Source organism: Dunckerocampus dactyliophorus, chromosome 8, assembly GCF_027744805.1.
Source record: "Dunckerocampus dactyliophorus isolate RoL2022-P2 chromosome 8, RoL_Ddac_1.1, whole genome shotgun sequence".
NCBI classification, from domain to species: Eukaryota; Metazoa; Chordata; class Actinopteri; order Syngnathiformes; family Syngnathidae; genus Dunckerocampus; species Dunckerocampus dactyliophorus.
In genome coordinates this window covers 10,370,696-10,385,318 of record NC_072826.1, presented here as the reverse complement: position 1 = coordinate 10,385,318, position 14,623 = coordinate 10,370,696, and the positions used below count along the sequence as shown (strand labels likewise).

General features: G+C 39.1%; 1 protein-coding gene across 4 annotated transcripts in view; it reads right to left on the bottom strand.

Annotated features, from left to right (window-relative positions):
- The window catches only part of cpne5b (copine Vb), a 116,823-nt gene that overhangs the window by 23,711 nt on the left and 78,489 nt on the right, over nucleotides 1-14,623 (bottom strand). For all 4 annotated transcript variants that reach the window (XM_054783870.1, XM_054783869.1, XM_054783871.1 and 1 more), the window contains one exon: nucleotides 13,769-13,873. In XM_054783870.1, coding sequence (XP_054639845.1) covers nucleotides 13,769-13,873 — 105 coding nt within the window. The remainder of the gene's footprint in view (nucleotides 1-13,768; nucleotides 13,874-14,623) is intronic.

The following is a 14,623-nucleotide window of genomic DNA, read 5'->3' as shown; positions in this document are numbered from 1 at the left end:
AAAGCAGTTAGAGCTCAGGCTTGATTGTAGAAATATATAATTCATTAGGCTTGTACGGAATTACAGTGCATTACATTTATTAGGTAAGTCGACCAAGGTCTGAGTGAAAAAGACTCAATAGTATCAATGCTGGCAGTCTACTTCTCATCGCAATTACAACATTGGTTTTGCTGCTGTTCAATATACAGTACTTGTTCATAAATGTCCATGTGCTCAGATAGAGCTTTTCACTTTTTCATGCTTTCATCATCTTTATCTCAATCTACAGTATCTATCTGTCTGTCTGGATGTGACCCATCCAGCTTTTTTGTCATATCAAAACACCACTGAAGAGGAGACAATTGCCTGCAGTGTGACTGTGGGAGTCTTTAAGCAACCGACAGCTCTTTGTGGTTTCTGTGGGCAGATGGTCTACTTGTGGTACAATACACAACCTATAACAGGATATTTATTCCCTTGAGGACTGACAATGCCAGTGTGGTATTGTCTTCCCTTGCCTGTAGATCACCATTTTGCAGTTCTGTTTCATGTGCATTGCATTTTTCCTTGACCATCCAATCTTTACGCTAATATTTTCCCCATGTATTCCCACTAGACATTATTTAGTGGTATTGTGTGTGAAGTGGAAGCTGTGAAAGCAAATAGGATACTGCCAAGGTATTTATGGATGACGGTGCACATGACAACAGGTAATTATATCATCACATCAAGGAAATAAACGCCCTCTTCCACAAACTAATTCATCAGCAGTATTACAAACAATTATCAGCCCTTTTCCGCCAATGGAAGATATATTATTGACTTGTCTCCCTCTCGTCATCTCCACCCCATAATTCTCTCCTCAATTGTGCTTTTACATTTTCGGTGGTTAATTTCTTTTTACACTTAGGAATGGTAAATAGCGAGATGCATTAGGCACATCTGTGACGCAATCATTTCATTCTGCTGTTGTCATTAATCAATAAAGTGAAGCTGGAGTATTTTATTGTTTATTGTTATTGTAATAACAACTGTTAAGTTAGTAATCCCTCGTTTATCACGGTTAATTGGTTCCAGACCCAACTGTGATAGCTGAATTTCCGAGAAATAGAATTCCTTCTTTATCAATGGAATATTTTTGTAGTTAGAGCATAGAAAACCTGTTTACAACCTTCTAAATGTGGTTGTTTAATATGAGAGCCCTTTAGACATAAAGTAACACCCCTATAGTCACCTTTACACTTGTATTACCCAATATAGTAGACATAATAACAAAAAATAAGATATAGTAGACATAAATAACTGACACAGAGTGACCAGTGTAGAATACTATAAATCACGTCTTTCACCACATCTTTTGAACGCCTTATATTTGTATGATCATTAATTTAGTCATTTTTATGCTTGAAAATGCTTAATTTAGGCCAAGAATAAATACAATTTGATTAAATATGCATTTTTTTTTAAACTAATAATTGGCTGTAGTCAACCACAAAACTGTGCTAATTTATTAATTTATTTATTTTGAAGCCTCAAAGTCAAACCCTGAAGTGGCGAGGGACGACCATGTCCGGAAGGGATTGTGTTCGACCCTGTTAAGTGCTTTGAGCATCAGATGAATTGTTTTTCCTTTAAAGCCCTTCTTCTCAAACTGGAACACACAAGTCACACGGCTGTTTCCTGCGAGAAGAAAAGTTTCCAAAATATGTAACTTGCAAACTGTAGCATATATAAAAGTCTAATCAATCAGAATAGCATCAGAAGAATGTTGCTGTAGAATAAAAATGTCCCTGTAGAGCAAAGAGGCAGAATAAACCCAACTTTTTGGGCACTTTCATTGCTGAGCTACATTGATCTCATCCCGATGCCTCTCCTCCTTGCTAACTTTGCCTTACATAAGTACTGACACCATCCCAGATCTAAAGAAAGCTGTCACAGAGGAATGATGCCTGGAATAAGCCAAAGTAGCTCTCTGCCAACTGGCCTGTGTTGCTGTGTGGTGACAGGTTGTTCTTTTGAGGATCTTCAAGCCTGTGAGCTCGTAAATATGTGCATATCAGCCTGCTGGTGGAAACATGATGCTTCTATGCTACCATGCAAAACAATGCAGTGGGTAAAATAAGATGGATGCATAAAGACAAAAAGCAGAAGAAGTCCATCCATACGTTTTCTATGCCGCTTATCCTCGCGAGGATAAGCAGCCTATCCCAGCTGACTTTGGGTGAGAGCGGGGGTACAACCTGGACTGGTCGCCAGCCAATCGCAGGGTACATATAAACAAACAATAATTCACGCTCACATTAAGGCAGAAGAAGTGGCAATAACGTTTCGTCTGACTAGTTTACAGGCACGTATTCAATTAAATCTTGTACACACAGATTGAGAATCTCATTGGAGACATTAACACATTTGTGCAGTGACTGTCAATTAAACTACTGTACTGTCTCCTAACGTGCATCATCAGACAGCAAGTCGGATCCTTGAGCGGCCCCTTGAACTATCAGAACAATATCAAGCACAGAACTAATCTTCTGCAGTCACCTCTTGCTACTCTCAGGCTTCTTTAATGAAATGACTCATCTCCAATAATAGAGGTAGATGTGATTGAGAGGGTGCAAAAAAACGGATTACATTTAACACCAAAACATTCTTCAGCGGTAACTACAAAGATCAACTCATAATCTTTATGCCACTGACAAAGAAGAAAATGTTTGCGTCGCCATGCATGAAATGAGACTTAAAAAAAAAAAATTCTAATAAAATGACTGAGGCACGTAAATGTATACCTTATTTCTCAAACATAAAAAAACGTCCTACATCTTTTGCATGTACAATTATTATTATTATTATTATTGTTATTATTAAATTAATTGATTAATTAAGTAAGAATGTATTCAAATGTTTATGGAATACACGCCACATCTTTTTAAATATAGACTTAACTTAATCATACATTATCATCATTATTTTTTTATCAATATTATTATTTACTTCATTAATAAAGTAAAACTCTTTATTTTGATTTTTATTTTCTTAACTACATTAATTTATACCTTATTCTTCAAAAGTTAAGAAATAATATGACACCTGTTTTTAAACATAGGATTAACTTAATCACGCATTGTAGTAATATTAATATTACGGTACTTACTTCATTAGCAAAGTAAAACATTTTTTATTTTAATTTTAATTTTCTTTTAATTTTAATCTTAATTCATAGCGTATTGTTCAAAAGTTACGAAAAAATATGCCACATCTTTTTAAATATTGAATTAAATCCATCAAACGTTATGTTTTTTATAATTATTCATTTCATTATTTGCGTCATTAACATGAAGAATGACTTAACATGTATTATTTTTTTATTATTATTAATGACTTACTATTGACATTGATATTAATACTATTTATCATTATCATCACGTACTACCAGGCCACAACATTATGACCACAAAGCACAGTTGAATGAAAAGCTTTTCACGGTTATGTATATGATTTAGAACAGGGGTCGCCAACCTGTCTATCGTGATTGACCAGTCGATCTTTGGACTTTGCCAGTAGAGCCAAAAAACATTAGGAAAAATAAATGCATGATTACATCAGTGCCCTGCCCTTCTGGAGAGAGAACACAAATGGCAAAAGGCACACACCCCGCCTGCCCCAGCCCTGAGCCCAGTCCCCGAAACCCACAGGTGCCAGATCTTGCCTTGGCCGAGACGAGGGATCTTGAGCTCAAAAAGATTGCTGACCACTGATTTAGATGTTTTGCTCCAGTTTATCTCCAACAAATGTTTGTCTTGCTGCCTGTCTTGTAGTCCTGTCTGATCAGTTTCCATACTTGTTTTCTTTGTGTTGATTTTTGTGTTATAAGGTCTTCATAATTGCGAGTGTTTTGCCTCTGCATTGTCCTGCAATTTGCTGTGGCGATGCGTGTCATTTATTTATTTCTTTATGGCACACCCGAAAAGCGTGAAGCATAGTTTGCATTCTGTTCACGCATAAATTATGCACCTAGCACGCAATTTGTTCCTGAAAATGGTGCACATTGGCACAAAATGACCACGCTCCTGCACGACTTATTTACACCTTGTCAAGTAATGTTTATGTCTACTGCATGACAACAGTACGCGCAACGCCCATTGTTCTTGCATGGGTATGCATTGTCCCCACGAGTGAGGCAGCCGTGGCATTATTTGGTCCCACTTTGTCAACGCAACAGCAGGCATCGCCCCTAGCTTCATTAATTCTACAAGATGTTGAACTCCAAAGAAAAAGCTCTCATTGCAGAAAAGAAATGTAAGCCTGTATTATCTAGCAGCTGCAGAAAAGAATGCGGAAAGACCAGGAATGAGACGGCATAAACTAGAATAAAGCACAGTCAGTGTGCATCATTATCACTTATTTACAGAAATTCACGGGAAAGAGCCAAAAGGCTACAGAAATTACTTGAGAATGCCCCGACTTGCTTCAAGAGGTGGGGAGGAAATGTTAACCCAGTCATGCGAATGAGACACGCTTTGATACGGGATGCCTGCATTGTTTAGGCATAAGTTGTTGTAAGTTCACGGAAATTATGCGTGCCACAAATTCTGAACATTTCAAAATTTTCTTTGTGCGCTGGCATGCAGCCCGGCACAGTTTACACCTGTTTATGACTAATTTACTCATTGGCACCCAAAATTTCATACCACTCCGAGGACAAAATGCATGCACGTGTAAATGAGACTTTAGTGTTAATTGCTTTTCGTGTTGCCTCCTTTGTTCTTCCCACACCGTAGTTTTTAGTTCTCGCCTTAGGGTTGTTTTCTGTTACTTTATTGGAGTGTCTTTTGCTATGTGGTAGCAGTTCACCTGTGAACTATATGATTTCGCCTACTCTCCGCCTCTGATATCACAATATTACAAGCAAAATACTTAGCATGTTGACCGCACAGTCACAGTCAGGAGATCGGGAATACCTGGGTTCGAATCTCCGTTGGGCCTTTCTGTGTGGCGTTTGCATGTTCTCCTCATGCGTGTGTGGGTTTTCACCGGGTACTTCGGTTTCCTCCCACATTCCAAAAACATGCATGTTAGGTTAATTGGCAACTCTAAATTGTCCATAGGTATGAATGTGAGTGTGAATGATTGTTTGTCTACATTTGCCCTGTCATTGGCTGGCGACCAGTCCAGGGTGTACCCCGCCTGTTGCCAGCTTGGATAGGCTCCAGCATATCCCTGCGACCCTAATGAAGAGAAGCGGCACAGAAAATGGATGGATGGTTGGACAAACAAAATACCTTGCAATCACCCACACAGACAGGACCTGCAAATATGTCATAATGACTTAGATTTTTCCACCTTGGGGATGGTATTTACCATACCGCATGCTATGCTATTTGATTAATGTAAATGGCAATAAAAGAGTGATGAATTATGGGGAAATTGTCATGTAATCAACTCCAACATACCCCCGGTGACCCTGGTTAGGATAAGCGGCATAGAAAATAGATGGATGGATGTCATGTAATCAAGCTTGAATGACAGGATTAGATTTTGAGGCTTTTTTATCAGCATATAAAGATGAAGAACATCTAAAAATCCATCTGTCCACTGGTGTCATGAGAAGTGAAGGATACTTTATTCAAGACACACTGTATCTTAGAAACACAATATGTCATTGTCGCATTTCCTTCATGATCACTCATACCTCCTCCGCAATTTTTGGAATCCCTTTTTATAACACAGCATGGCAACTTGTGGTTCCATTCTTGACCAAGGCCATTACTCCTCCTAATTAGCTTCTTTCACTCTCTGCTGCTCTTCCCTGTCAACATGAAGACTTGTGAGTGTTTGATGTCTATTTGGAGAGACTGATCCTTTTACAAAGATATCTCATGTACCTGCTAATGGACACTGGGCCTAACTACGATGCATGACTGTTGTCGAAAAATTGCTTTGTCTGTGTGTCTATATATATATATATATATCTATATATATATATATATATATATATATATATATATATATAGATATATATATATAGATATAGATATATATATATATATATGTGTGTGTATACATATATGTGTGTGTGTGTGTATATACTGCTCAAAAAAATTAGAGGAACACTTCGAAAACACATTGGATCTAAACTGGGGGAAAAATGATCTTGAATATCTTTCCTGATAATAAGTGGGTGATGTATTAGTAACAAAATGATGCCACATCATTTGATAGAAATGAAAATGATCACCCTATAGAGGGGGTAAATCAAAGACACCCCAAAAATGAAAGTGAAAAAATTATGCAGCAGACTGGTCCATTTTGCTCAAATGTCATTGTAGCAACTCAAAATGATTCTCAGTAGTTTGTGTGGCCCCCACGTGCTTGTACGCATGCCTGACAACGTCGGGGCATGCTCCTAATGAGACTACAATGACATTTTAGCAAAATGGACCAGTGTGCTGCATCATTTTTTCACTTTCATTTTTGGGGTGTCTTTGATTTCCCCCTCTATAGGGTGATCATTTTCATTTCTATCAAATGATGTGGCATCATTTTGTTACTAATACATCACCCACTTATTATCAGGAAAGATATTGAAGATCATTTTTCCCCCAGTTTAGATCTGATGTGTTTTCCAAGTGTTCCTCTAATTTTTTTGAGCAGTGTATATGGTACATAGTGATGCTCATCTGTGAGGGTTTGTTCATTCCCATAGTGACATGTATTTACATCAGCTTGTATGATATATTGTAATGGTACACATCGCTGTTGCCTTTTCACTGCAACACTACTTCATGTAATTTCACACATGCCGAACAGAGCATCAAGTGTTTTGTAGCGCAAACTAATGCAATAAGTTGAGCAGGTGTCTCATCTTCTTCTGCAGCAACAGTCCTACTTCATTATGTTGGTTCATTAGCGATAACGTGCAGTCAGGGGAGGCAGGTGAGGCAGAGCCTGACGAAAACACGAATAATGATAAATATTAATATTTGTCCATTGAACTGCATTGATCTCTATTATAAATGTGTTTTGTGTATGATTCTAATCGTTTTAAACTTGTTCGTAAATAAAAATACCTGAATTTGCACATTTGCTGATCAGCTATATGGCAGAAACTTATGATGAGGCTGAGGCAAGCGTCTCTCCTGTCCCCTGCCTATTGTTTGAGTGCACTCAGTGAGTGCACTTAGACTCTCGTCTTTCTTCAGAAAAAAGTTTGTTTTTAACCTTTTCCGTTCTTTAGTAATCAGCAGTTGAACAGGTAAGTTTCAGGAAAATATCAATTCCCAACAAAAACATTTCCATATTTGGAACTAAACTGTGTGTGCACGTGTGTGTACATGTGAGCGTGTGCGTGCACGCACACATCTGTGCATGTGCATGCGTTAAAATTTCCCTACAATGCATAACCTTCTGCACGATACCTCGTCCATGCTCTTCCACTTCCTGCTTGCTGTCGAGTGTGTATTTACATGCAAAATATCCATGCAGAGTTCTTATCAAATGCCCTTCTGCCTCCCAGTGGCTGTTTTTATGGCTTAAAACCACTCTAACAGTGACATCTTTTAGCGTGCAATTGCGTCATCACATCTTTTTGACTCTCGCAAAAGACATAAATACGTCTTTGGGATCTGGCGTTCGGGTTCATGAAAACGTACAAATACCTCTTTGGTATTGAATGAGTTAATGAGCAACCTGTATTAACATTACAAAAACTCCAAAGTAGTCAGTGCCTCACCAGCCATGAACCTCACCGCACGTCGCTGTTCATTAGAGATGTCAGTTGCTGCAGTGGAGCACCCTTTGTGGATATCGTAGATGTTCATTACTGATGTGCTCCAACTTTTTTCCTGTTGCTCTTTGGTGCATGAAGCCAGGAGCAGGGACATGTCCAACTAATGCACTAATCCAATTAAAGCACAGCAAATCAGCAGTAGGTCAACCACTGACATACTTTTGAGGTCTAATACTTGTGCTTCAGTGCTCCAATGCATTTTCCCACTTGAGGTGAGGAAGTCGTAAAAGTTCCAAACAACAGACGCTGCAAGATTTCTGTAACTTTTTGGGTGGAATTAAGTCAACACAAAATTAAGACAACACAAAATGATGATACAACAGACAAATGATTTTGTAGTACAGAGATACAGTTAAGTGAAAAGTATTTGGAAAATGGTAGAGCCTGTAGGAGTTTGCCTTTCTACACCGCCACAATCTATTTGAAATGAAACAAGACGTGAGTGAAGTGTGGGCTATAATCATAATCATACGGGCAGCCTCTGAAAGCAAACTATATAATATATGTTCATCTAACTTCAAGTACAAAATTGACCTTATCACATGCTGACGAGCAAGTAGGCATACAAAGCTGCCACTGAATCTTTGCATTCATCTTTTGATTATAATAAGCAGTGTCTGCAGTATAGGCAATAATAACATAAGATATAATTAAGCCATCAGTGCCCTGAAAAGCTATACTGACGTGTTGTCGCATCACATTAAGCGAGGACAGAACATGAGCCTCTAGATGAGAGGTGCTCACACTTTTTCAAACTGCAAGCTACTTTTAAAATGACCAACTCCCAAAGATCTAACTCCTACAGTAAATATACAAAATACGTATATTTACTAAATTTATAAATACACTAAGTCCCCAACCAAGTTCCAGACGACCGTTCTTAAGTCGATTTGTTCTTAAGTCGAACAAAAAGTAATATTACCAATTATATAGGTACCAAATGTACGTGTATAGATATATGTGTATGTATGTAAATATGAGTTTGGATACAGTACTAATATTAAACGAGGATAATTAATGAAAAAAACAATAATAAAAGTGATGTAATAATACGTAATGATAAATGTTATTTACCCTTGAAGAGGAGTGGCCGAGCATACGTCGTTGTGGTGGAGGAGGAGGAGATATTGAAAAAAAGGACAAATCGTCGTCGTCGTTAGACTCTTCTAAAAGAGGTAGATTTCTGTGGGTGGTGTAGAATTAAGCAGGCCTATTAACTCTTCATAAACTTTAATCACACGCTCTGTCCGGGTTGTATCATACAACTACAACTTAGCCCTCCTCTCCCCCTCTGTTGGTCCCATTAGCAGTGTCACAGTGCCCTCTACTGGTCAAGCATGTAGCAGTATAAATATGGAGTTACAGTACAGTACAGGCAAAATACATGAAAAAATTGACCAGTTGACTTGTGTTCGTATCACCAAAAGTTCGCATGTCGGATGTTCGTAAGTTGGGGACTTAGTGTATGAGTATTTATGAGTATGTATTTATGTAGTTTACAGGTAATCAAAGTAGTTGATATCATTCAGTAATTCACAAGTCAATTCAATACGGCCATAACTACACATAATTCCTCAACGGTCGTGTACGCGTACCGGTAATACAGTGTCAGTTGAAATAGCTACGCAGTGTTCATTAAGACGCACAGCTCATGTATTAGCATTTGCTATCAAACATTACAAATATACAAGAAATGAAAATGATTATGCAAAAGACAATGCAGCCGAAGTCAAGGCAACATATTAAAAATGTTTCAGCAAAGGGTACATTTTCCAATTAATCATGAATACCTTAAGAAACGGAAGTGCAGAAAACACATGTTTCTATAGTAGAGTTCAGGACGCGCATCTTACTGCTGAGTCAGTTTATCCGTGGCATCCCTGTGTGTAGCTTGCGACGTCTGTTCACCACTTCATCCTTGCCAATAGCAAATAAGGAGGGGAGCTTAATGTCACCTGACTGATGTCGTATGACGGCTACAAAGTGACGTTTACGCGATCGACCGGAAGCTCGCGATCGTCGTAATGGGCACCCCTGCTCTAGATGCGTTTAGTTCCCATTCGTTTGTGGCTTTATGTGTATATATGGGTGACATAAAAAGAATTGCCTAATAAACAGCTGGAGAAGAAAAACAAGAAAGTTTATGATAAACGGCTTCTTTGTTGCTTTGGTCATGTTTTCAGACCTGCAGCATTTCAAAGTGTTTCAGCTTGTGACTTGTCACATTTCATTACGCTCACATTGTGTGTAGGTGTGTGTGTGTATGTGTGATGCCCACTTCACTCCCCAGCCTATGATGGAGTCTGACAGGTTAGTGACCCCTTTTGGAGCTCCTGTGTAATACTGCTGACACAATTTCACCCAATGTTTCTCACGTTGTACACCACGTCAGTGCGTACAAGCAGCGCTGTTCCAATGTGCCACAAAGGTTTGATCGCACACATTTCCCCAGCATTCTCATTTATAGAACTGTATGCAATCACAGTTACAGAAACAGCATAGTGCAAGCAACTTTTTACCCTCAAGAAGAGAAAATGTCACTTCTGTTTCATCATTCCGCACAGCGCCTTCCTGATTTAGCTTGTTTTCTTCCTATCACTGTCTTCTAAATGAGAGGCAGACAGATAAGCTGGGGGAAAATGACTTCCTATCCCCGTAGCACAATGCTTCTACATTAATAATGTGTCAACTGAGACCAGAGAAAGATATCACAGTTTTAGATTCAGTGTTGGGTAATAATAAGGACGTAATAAGGACATTTTATAAAATATATATGTTTAACTCAGTGGTGCATTTTTTGGTATTCTCTAATGCAGAATCTGTCTTTTTTTTGTCATAAAATAACTGACGTTGCTAAAAGACATCACCCTTAAACTGTGATTTTATCCATTTTCAAATTTTTAAAACTTTAAACCGTAAAAAATCAGCTATGAATCAATTGTTCAATTTCCCTTCATCATTGTGATACATCGTGTATGTTTTGCTGTCTTTAGCACGACAAGCGAATGGTGGATATCAGAAGACATATCAATTATGAAATAACCAACCATGTGTGCATTTGAAGAACATAAAAGTACATTAGCTAACCACACTAAATTGAGAGTGAGGGTCGTCAAATAATAATAAGCAGGACAAAAGCACTGATGTTCTTTCAACTCGGGTTTGTCTTTTGTCATCAAAGACATTTAAATTACAGTTCATGCCACAGGTCCGCATTTGCGATGTAAATATAGTCCTCATATTACAATACTTTTTGTACCTCAGTGATACAACCCTCTAGCTTCGTATTATCCCCCTCCAATGACAGTGGAGCCTCTACATTTGAATGTTACTAAAGTCGTACATTTCAGCCTTCAACCTACATTTTTGGGAAAAATACTTTTTCTTTGGCCTGTTTGCGTTTGTGTGTTGTTGTTTTTTTTTTTTTTGATGCCACAACAGAAGGATTCCAGTGATGTCAAAATGTCATGACTAAAGTGTCCTTTCTGCTCGAAGAGCTGCCAATATTTGGTGTTTGCAGTCCTGTAGATACTTTGGTAATATTTCCTTTTGGAAGCCATTTCCCTGTGATCACGTATAATTGCACCGCCTCATGGAGGCACACCTGCTGATGGTGATGAGCTAGCTAGCGATTGATGCTGTACCCTGGCTAGCTGCACTCGTAGGCGGCATGCAGAGGTAGCTTCCGAGAATGCAGCTTTTTATTTTAGGTTGTCTTCAATGTCGCTTCGATCGCAATTTTAACATGACACATTCACACAATATTTATTTCTTCTTTTGAAAATGTGATTGAAAATAAATATTTTATGTCCGCACAAAGACATCAGACGTGGGCAATTTTCAGAAGTCTCCCGCAGAATCCGGACAGTTGGCAGCAGCTCTGTTCTCAGTCCTCAGTTATAACTAACAACAGTCATTTGACGGTAATAATAGAGGAACAGAATGTAGATTGGATAGACCAAACATTCTGTTTTCACAGGATATGTCCTGTTTTCACGTCCTGGGTTTTTCTTCTTTTAGTCAGTGACGAAAATGTCCTGGTTTTCATTGGGCCAATAAATTGACTGGCATTTTGGCACTCTGTTGCAGAAATGGAAAGCTATTTTTGTTAAAGTTGGATTTACAAATATAGATATTATTTAATATCCATCCGCTCATCCATTTTCAAAGCCACTTATCGGCATTAGTGTCGCGGTTATGCTGGAGCCTATCCCAGCTGACTTCGGGCAAGGGGCGGAGTATACCCTGGACTGGTCGCCAACCAACCAACCATACACACTCACATTCGTAACTACGTGTAATTTAGAGTCGCCAGTTAACCTAACATGCATGTTTTTGGAATGTGGGAGGAAGTCGGAGTACCCGGAGAAAACCCACGCACACACAGGGAGAACATGCAAACTCCACAAAGAAAATACTCAACGGAGAGTCAAACCCAGATCTTCCAAATCTCCTGCCTGCGTGGCCAACATGCTAACCACCGTGCAGCCCATTATTTAACATTTGTTCGATATTTATTTGTCCAGTAAGATTGAAATAGAACTATTTTTTATCCATACAAAGAAGGCATACTAAATGCAATGAAATTTCAGGCATCTCTGAGTAAACCTGAAGTAGCATTTGAATATTTCAGTGCCGGATTGAGTACACTGGTTTTATGGTAATCAAAATATGGTCACTCGAAGTTAGCCAAGTTTAATCTTGAAGGCAACCACCATTTTTCACACAACCGGACCCCGGCATCAGCCGTCACACTCGAAGCACTCGATAGCGGACCCTTGACATACACCCCCAGCTTTCAGGAACACAGCGCAATGTCAGCTTCACTTCTTAATGGGGAGCGTCTTCCATCCTACCTCACCATCTTTATCACTGCATTTGCTCTACCTGTCATCAAAGTATGAGTACATATCTCATTATGAACACTCGTTAACTTCCTTTCACAGTTGCATCGTATGTATTATCATGAATAATGCTGAGAATGTTAAAACATTGGCTAGTTTTCAGTCAAATTTGGCTTATTTGAGCATACATTGTTAAATATAAGCATCACGTGACTGTATGTGACTGTACGTGTATTCATCAAAGTATGAGTATGACAATTCTTATGACAATTATGATATTAAAAGTGCGTGTCTTTCAAACCCCTGATACAATTTATGATGGCAATTATGATGCCCATGTGACAACAGAACGTACTATGAAGACAATTCAAACATCATTGTCACGACTATTCAAATGACTGCAAGAAGAGAAGACCGGAGAGACCACTGGTTATCAACCTAACCTGACATCCTAGCTGAAGTGTGAAATAAAACTCAAGAAATCTACTGGAGTTGAGTTGATAAAGCGTCCTCTACGATCTTCTCAGCCTTTTCATGTGCAGCCTGGCTCAAGTCCAAAAGAACTTGACACCTATACCGTTGATAAACGTTTTATGATGGTGAAAGGTTGACTGAAGCGGACTGATGGAGAGTCAAGTCATTCAAGTACATCTGAATAGCAGCCATACACACGCTGTTCTATCTCCATTTAAGTGTTACCATGCTTTTATTTTGTTAGAGGAGCTGAGCTGATCCCAGCTGCGATTTAAAGACTCTCATTGTGTGATTTCTAGCAAAAAATCAATACTGAGTAGTAATCTAACCATGTGGCTACAGTGAAATAGTGTGACGGTGAAAAAAACAGAAGACTTAACAGTGCTACACGTAGAGCCGATATTGATTCCTGCTGGTTAAACTCGAGAATGCTTGTGGTTTAGTAATGGCTGACATCAGTCCCCTGCACATTGTCGGTGGGGTACCGATCAGGGCTGTGAAGGTCATCGATAGATTGGGCCAGCGGGAATCAATGAGGTCAGAGGATGCGGATGGGGTTAGCAGCAACTACAGGCTTCGCGTGTGCAGGTTATCTGACAAGCCTGACTGGGTTGAATTGGAAAATAGAGTGAAAAGCAAAACAACCAGCAGTGTGGACCAGAGAGGCCTGAGAACAAAGAATTACCTGTCGTAGTCACCATTGCAGAGTGCTCGTACAGGGATGGTGAATGGCTGCCACACAGGGTTTAATGTGTTCTTCACCACCTCCGTTTTATGGCAGATAGTAAACCTAGACATGAGGAGAAAAGAATGTGTGTTAAAGGGGGAGTGAAAAGAACTTGCTCATTAATTGTCACGAAAGATAAAAATGCTAATCAGGGGAGTATGCTGTAGAAAGAACAGAGGCTTCAATGCGGAAGCCAAAAATATGCTTTAAATAGGGCCGTGTCTAGCTTTGTTTACCACCTGGCTTGTCTCCCAGCTATATTGTTTTATAGACCTCAGAGAATTAGCCTGGCAGTCTAAACCAGCCCCTTCTATACAAATGGATTTCTCTCATATCTGCAATCCTTTACAGAACAGACGTGCATAAATCCCTATCAAATACACCAAATATCCTCTCAAACAGCAACAAGGCGTGTCATACCCCCCGCCCCGTTTTTGACTACTTGCGCTCCACTAAGGGCCACAAGTGTTTTAAACCCCTGTAAGCCGGTTAGCTACACGACCCTCTAATTTGTTCCTCCCTGTGGCACCACAAACAAATCACACATCCTCAGGATCCATTCTTCACCCTCTTATGGAAATAAAGATAAGATAAGATAAGATAAGATAAGATAAGATAAGATATGCCTTTATTAGTCCCACAAGGGGCAATTCCAGGTTTACAGCAGCGAAAGTACACAGGAAGAGCACACAAGAGCATAGTACAAAAGAAAGTAAGAGAAACTACTGTACCTTTTTTCTTTTTTACCTAATTGGTGGGTGCCCAACCGTTTTATTTTTGACATGAAAAGAGTAACACATTTTTTTCTTAAGT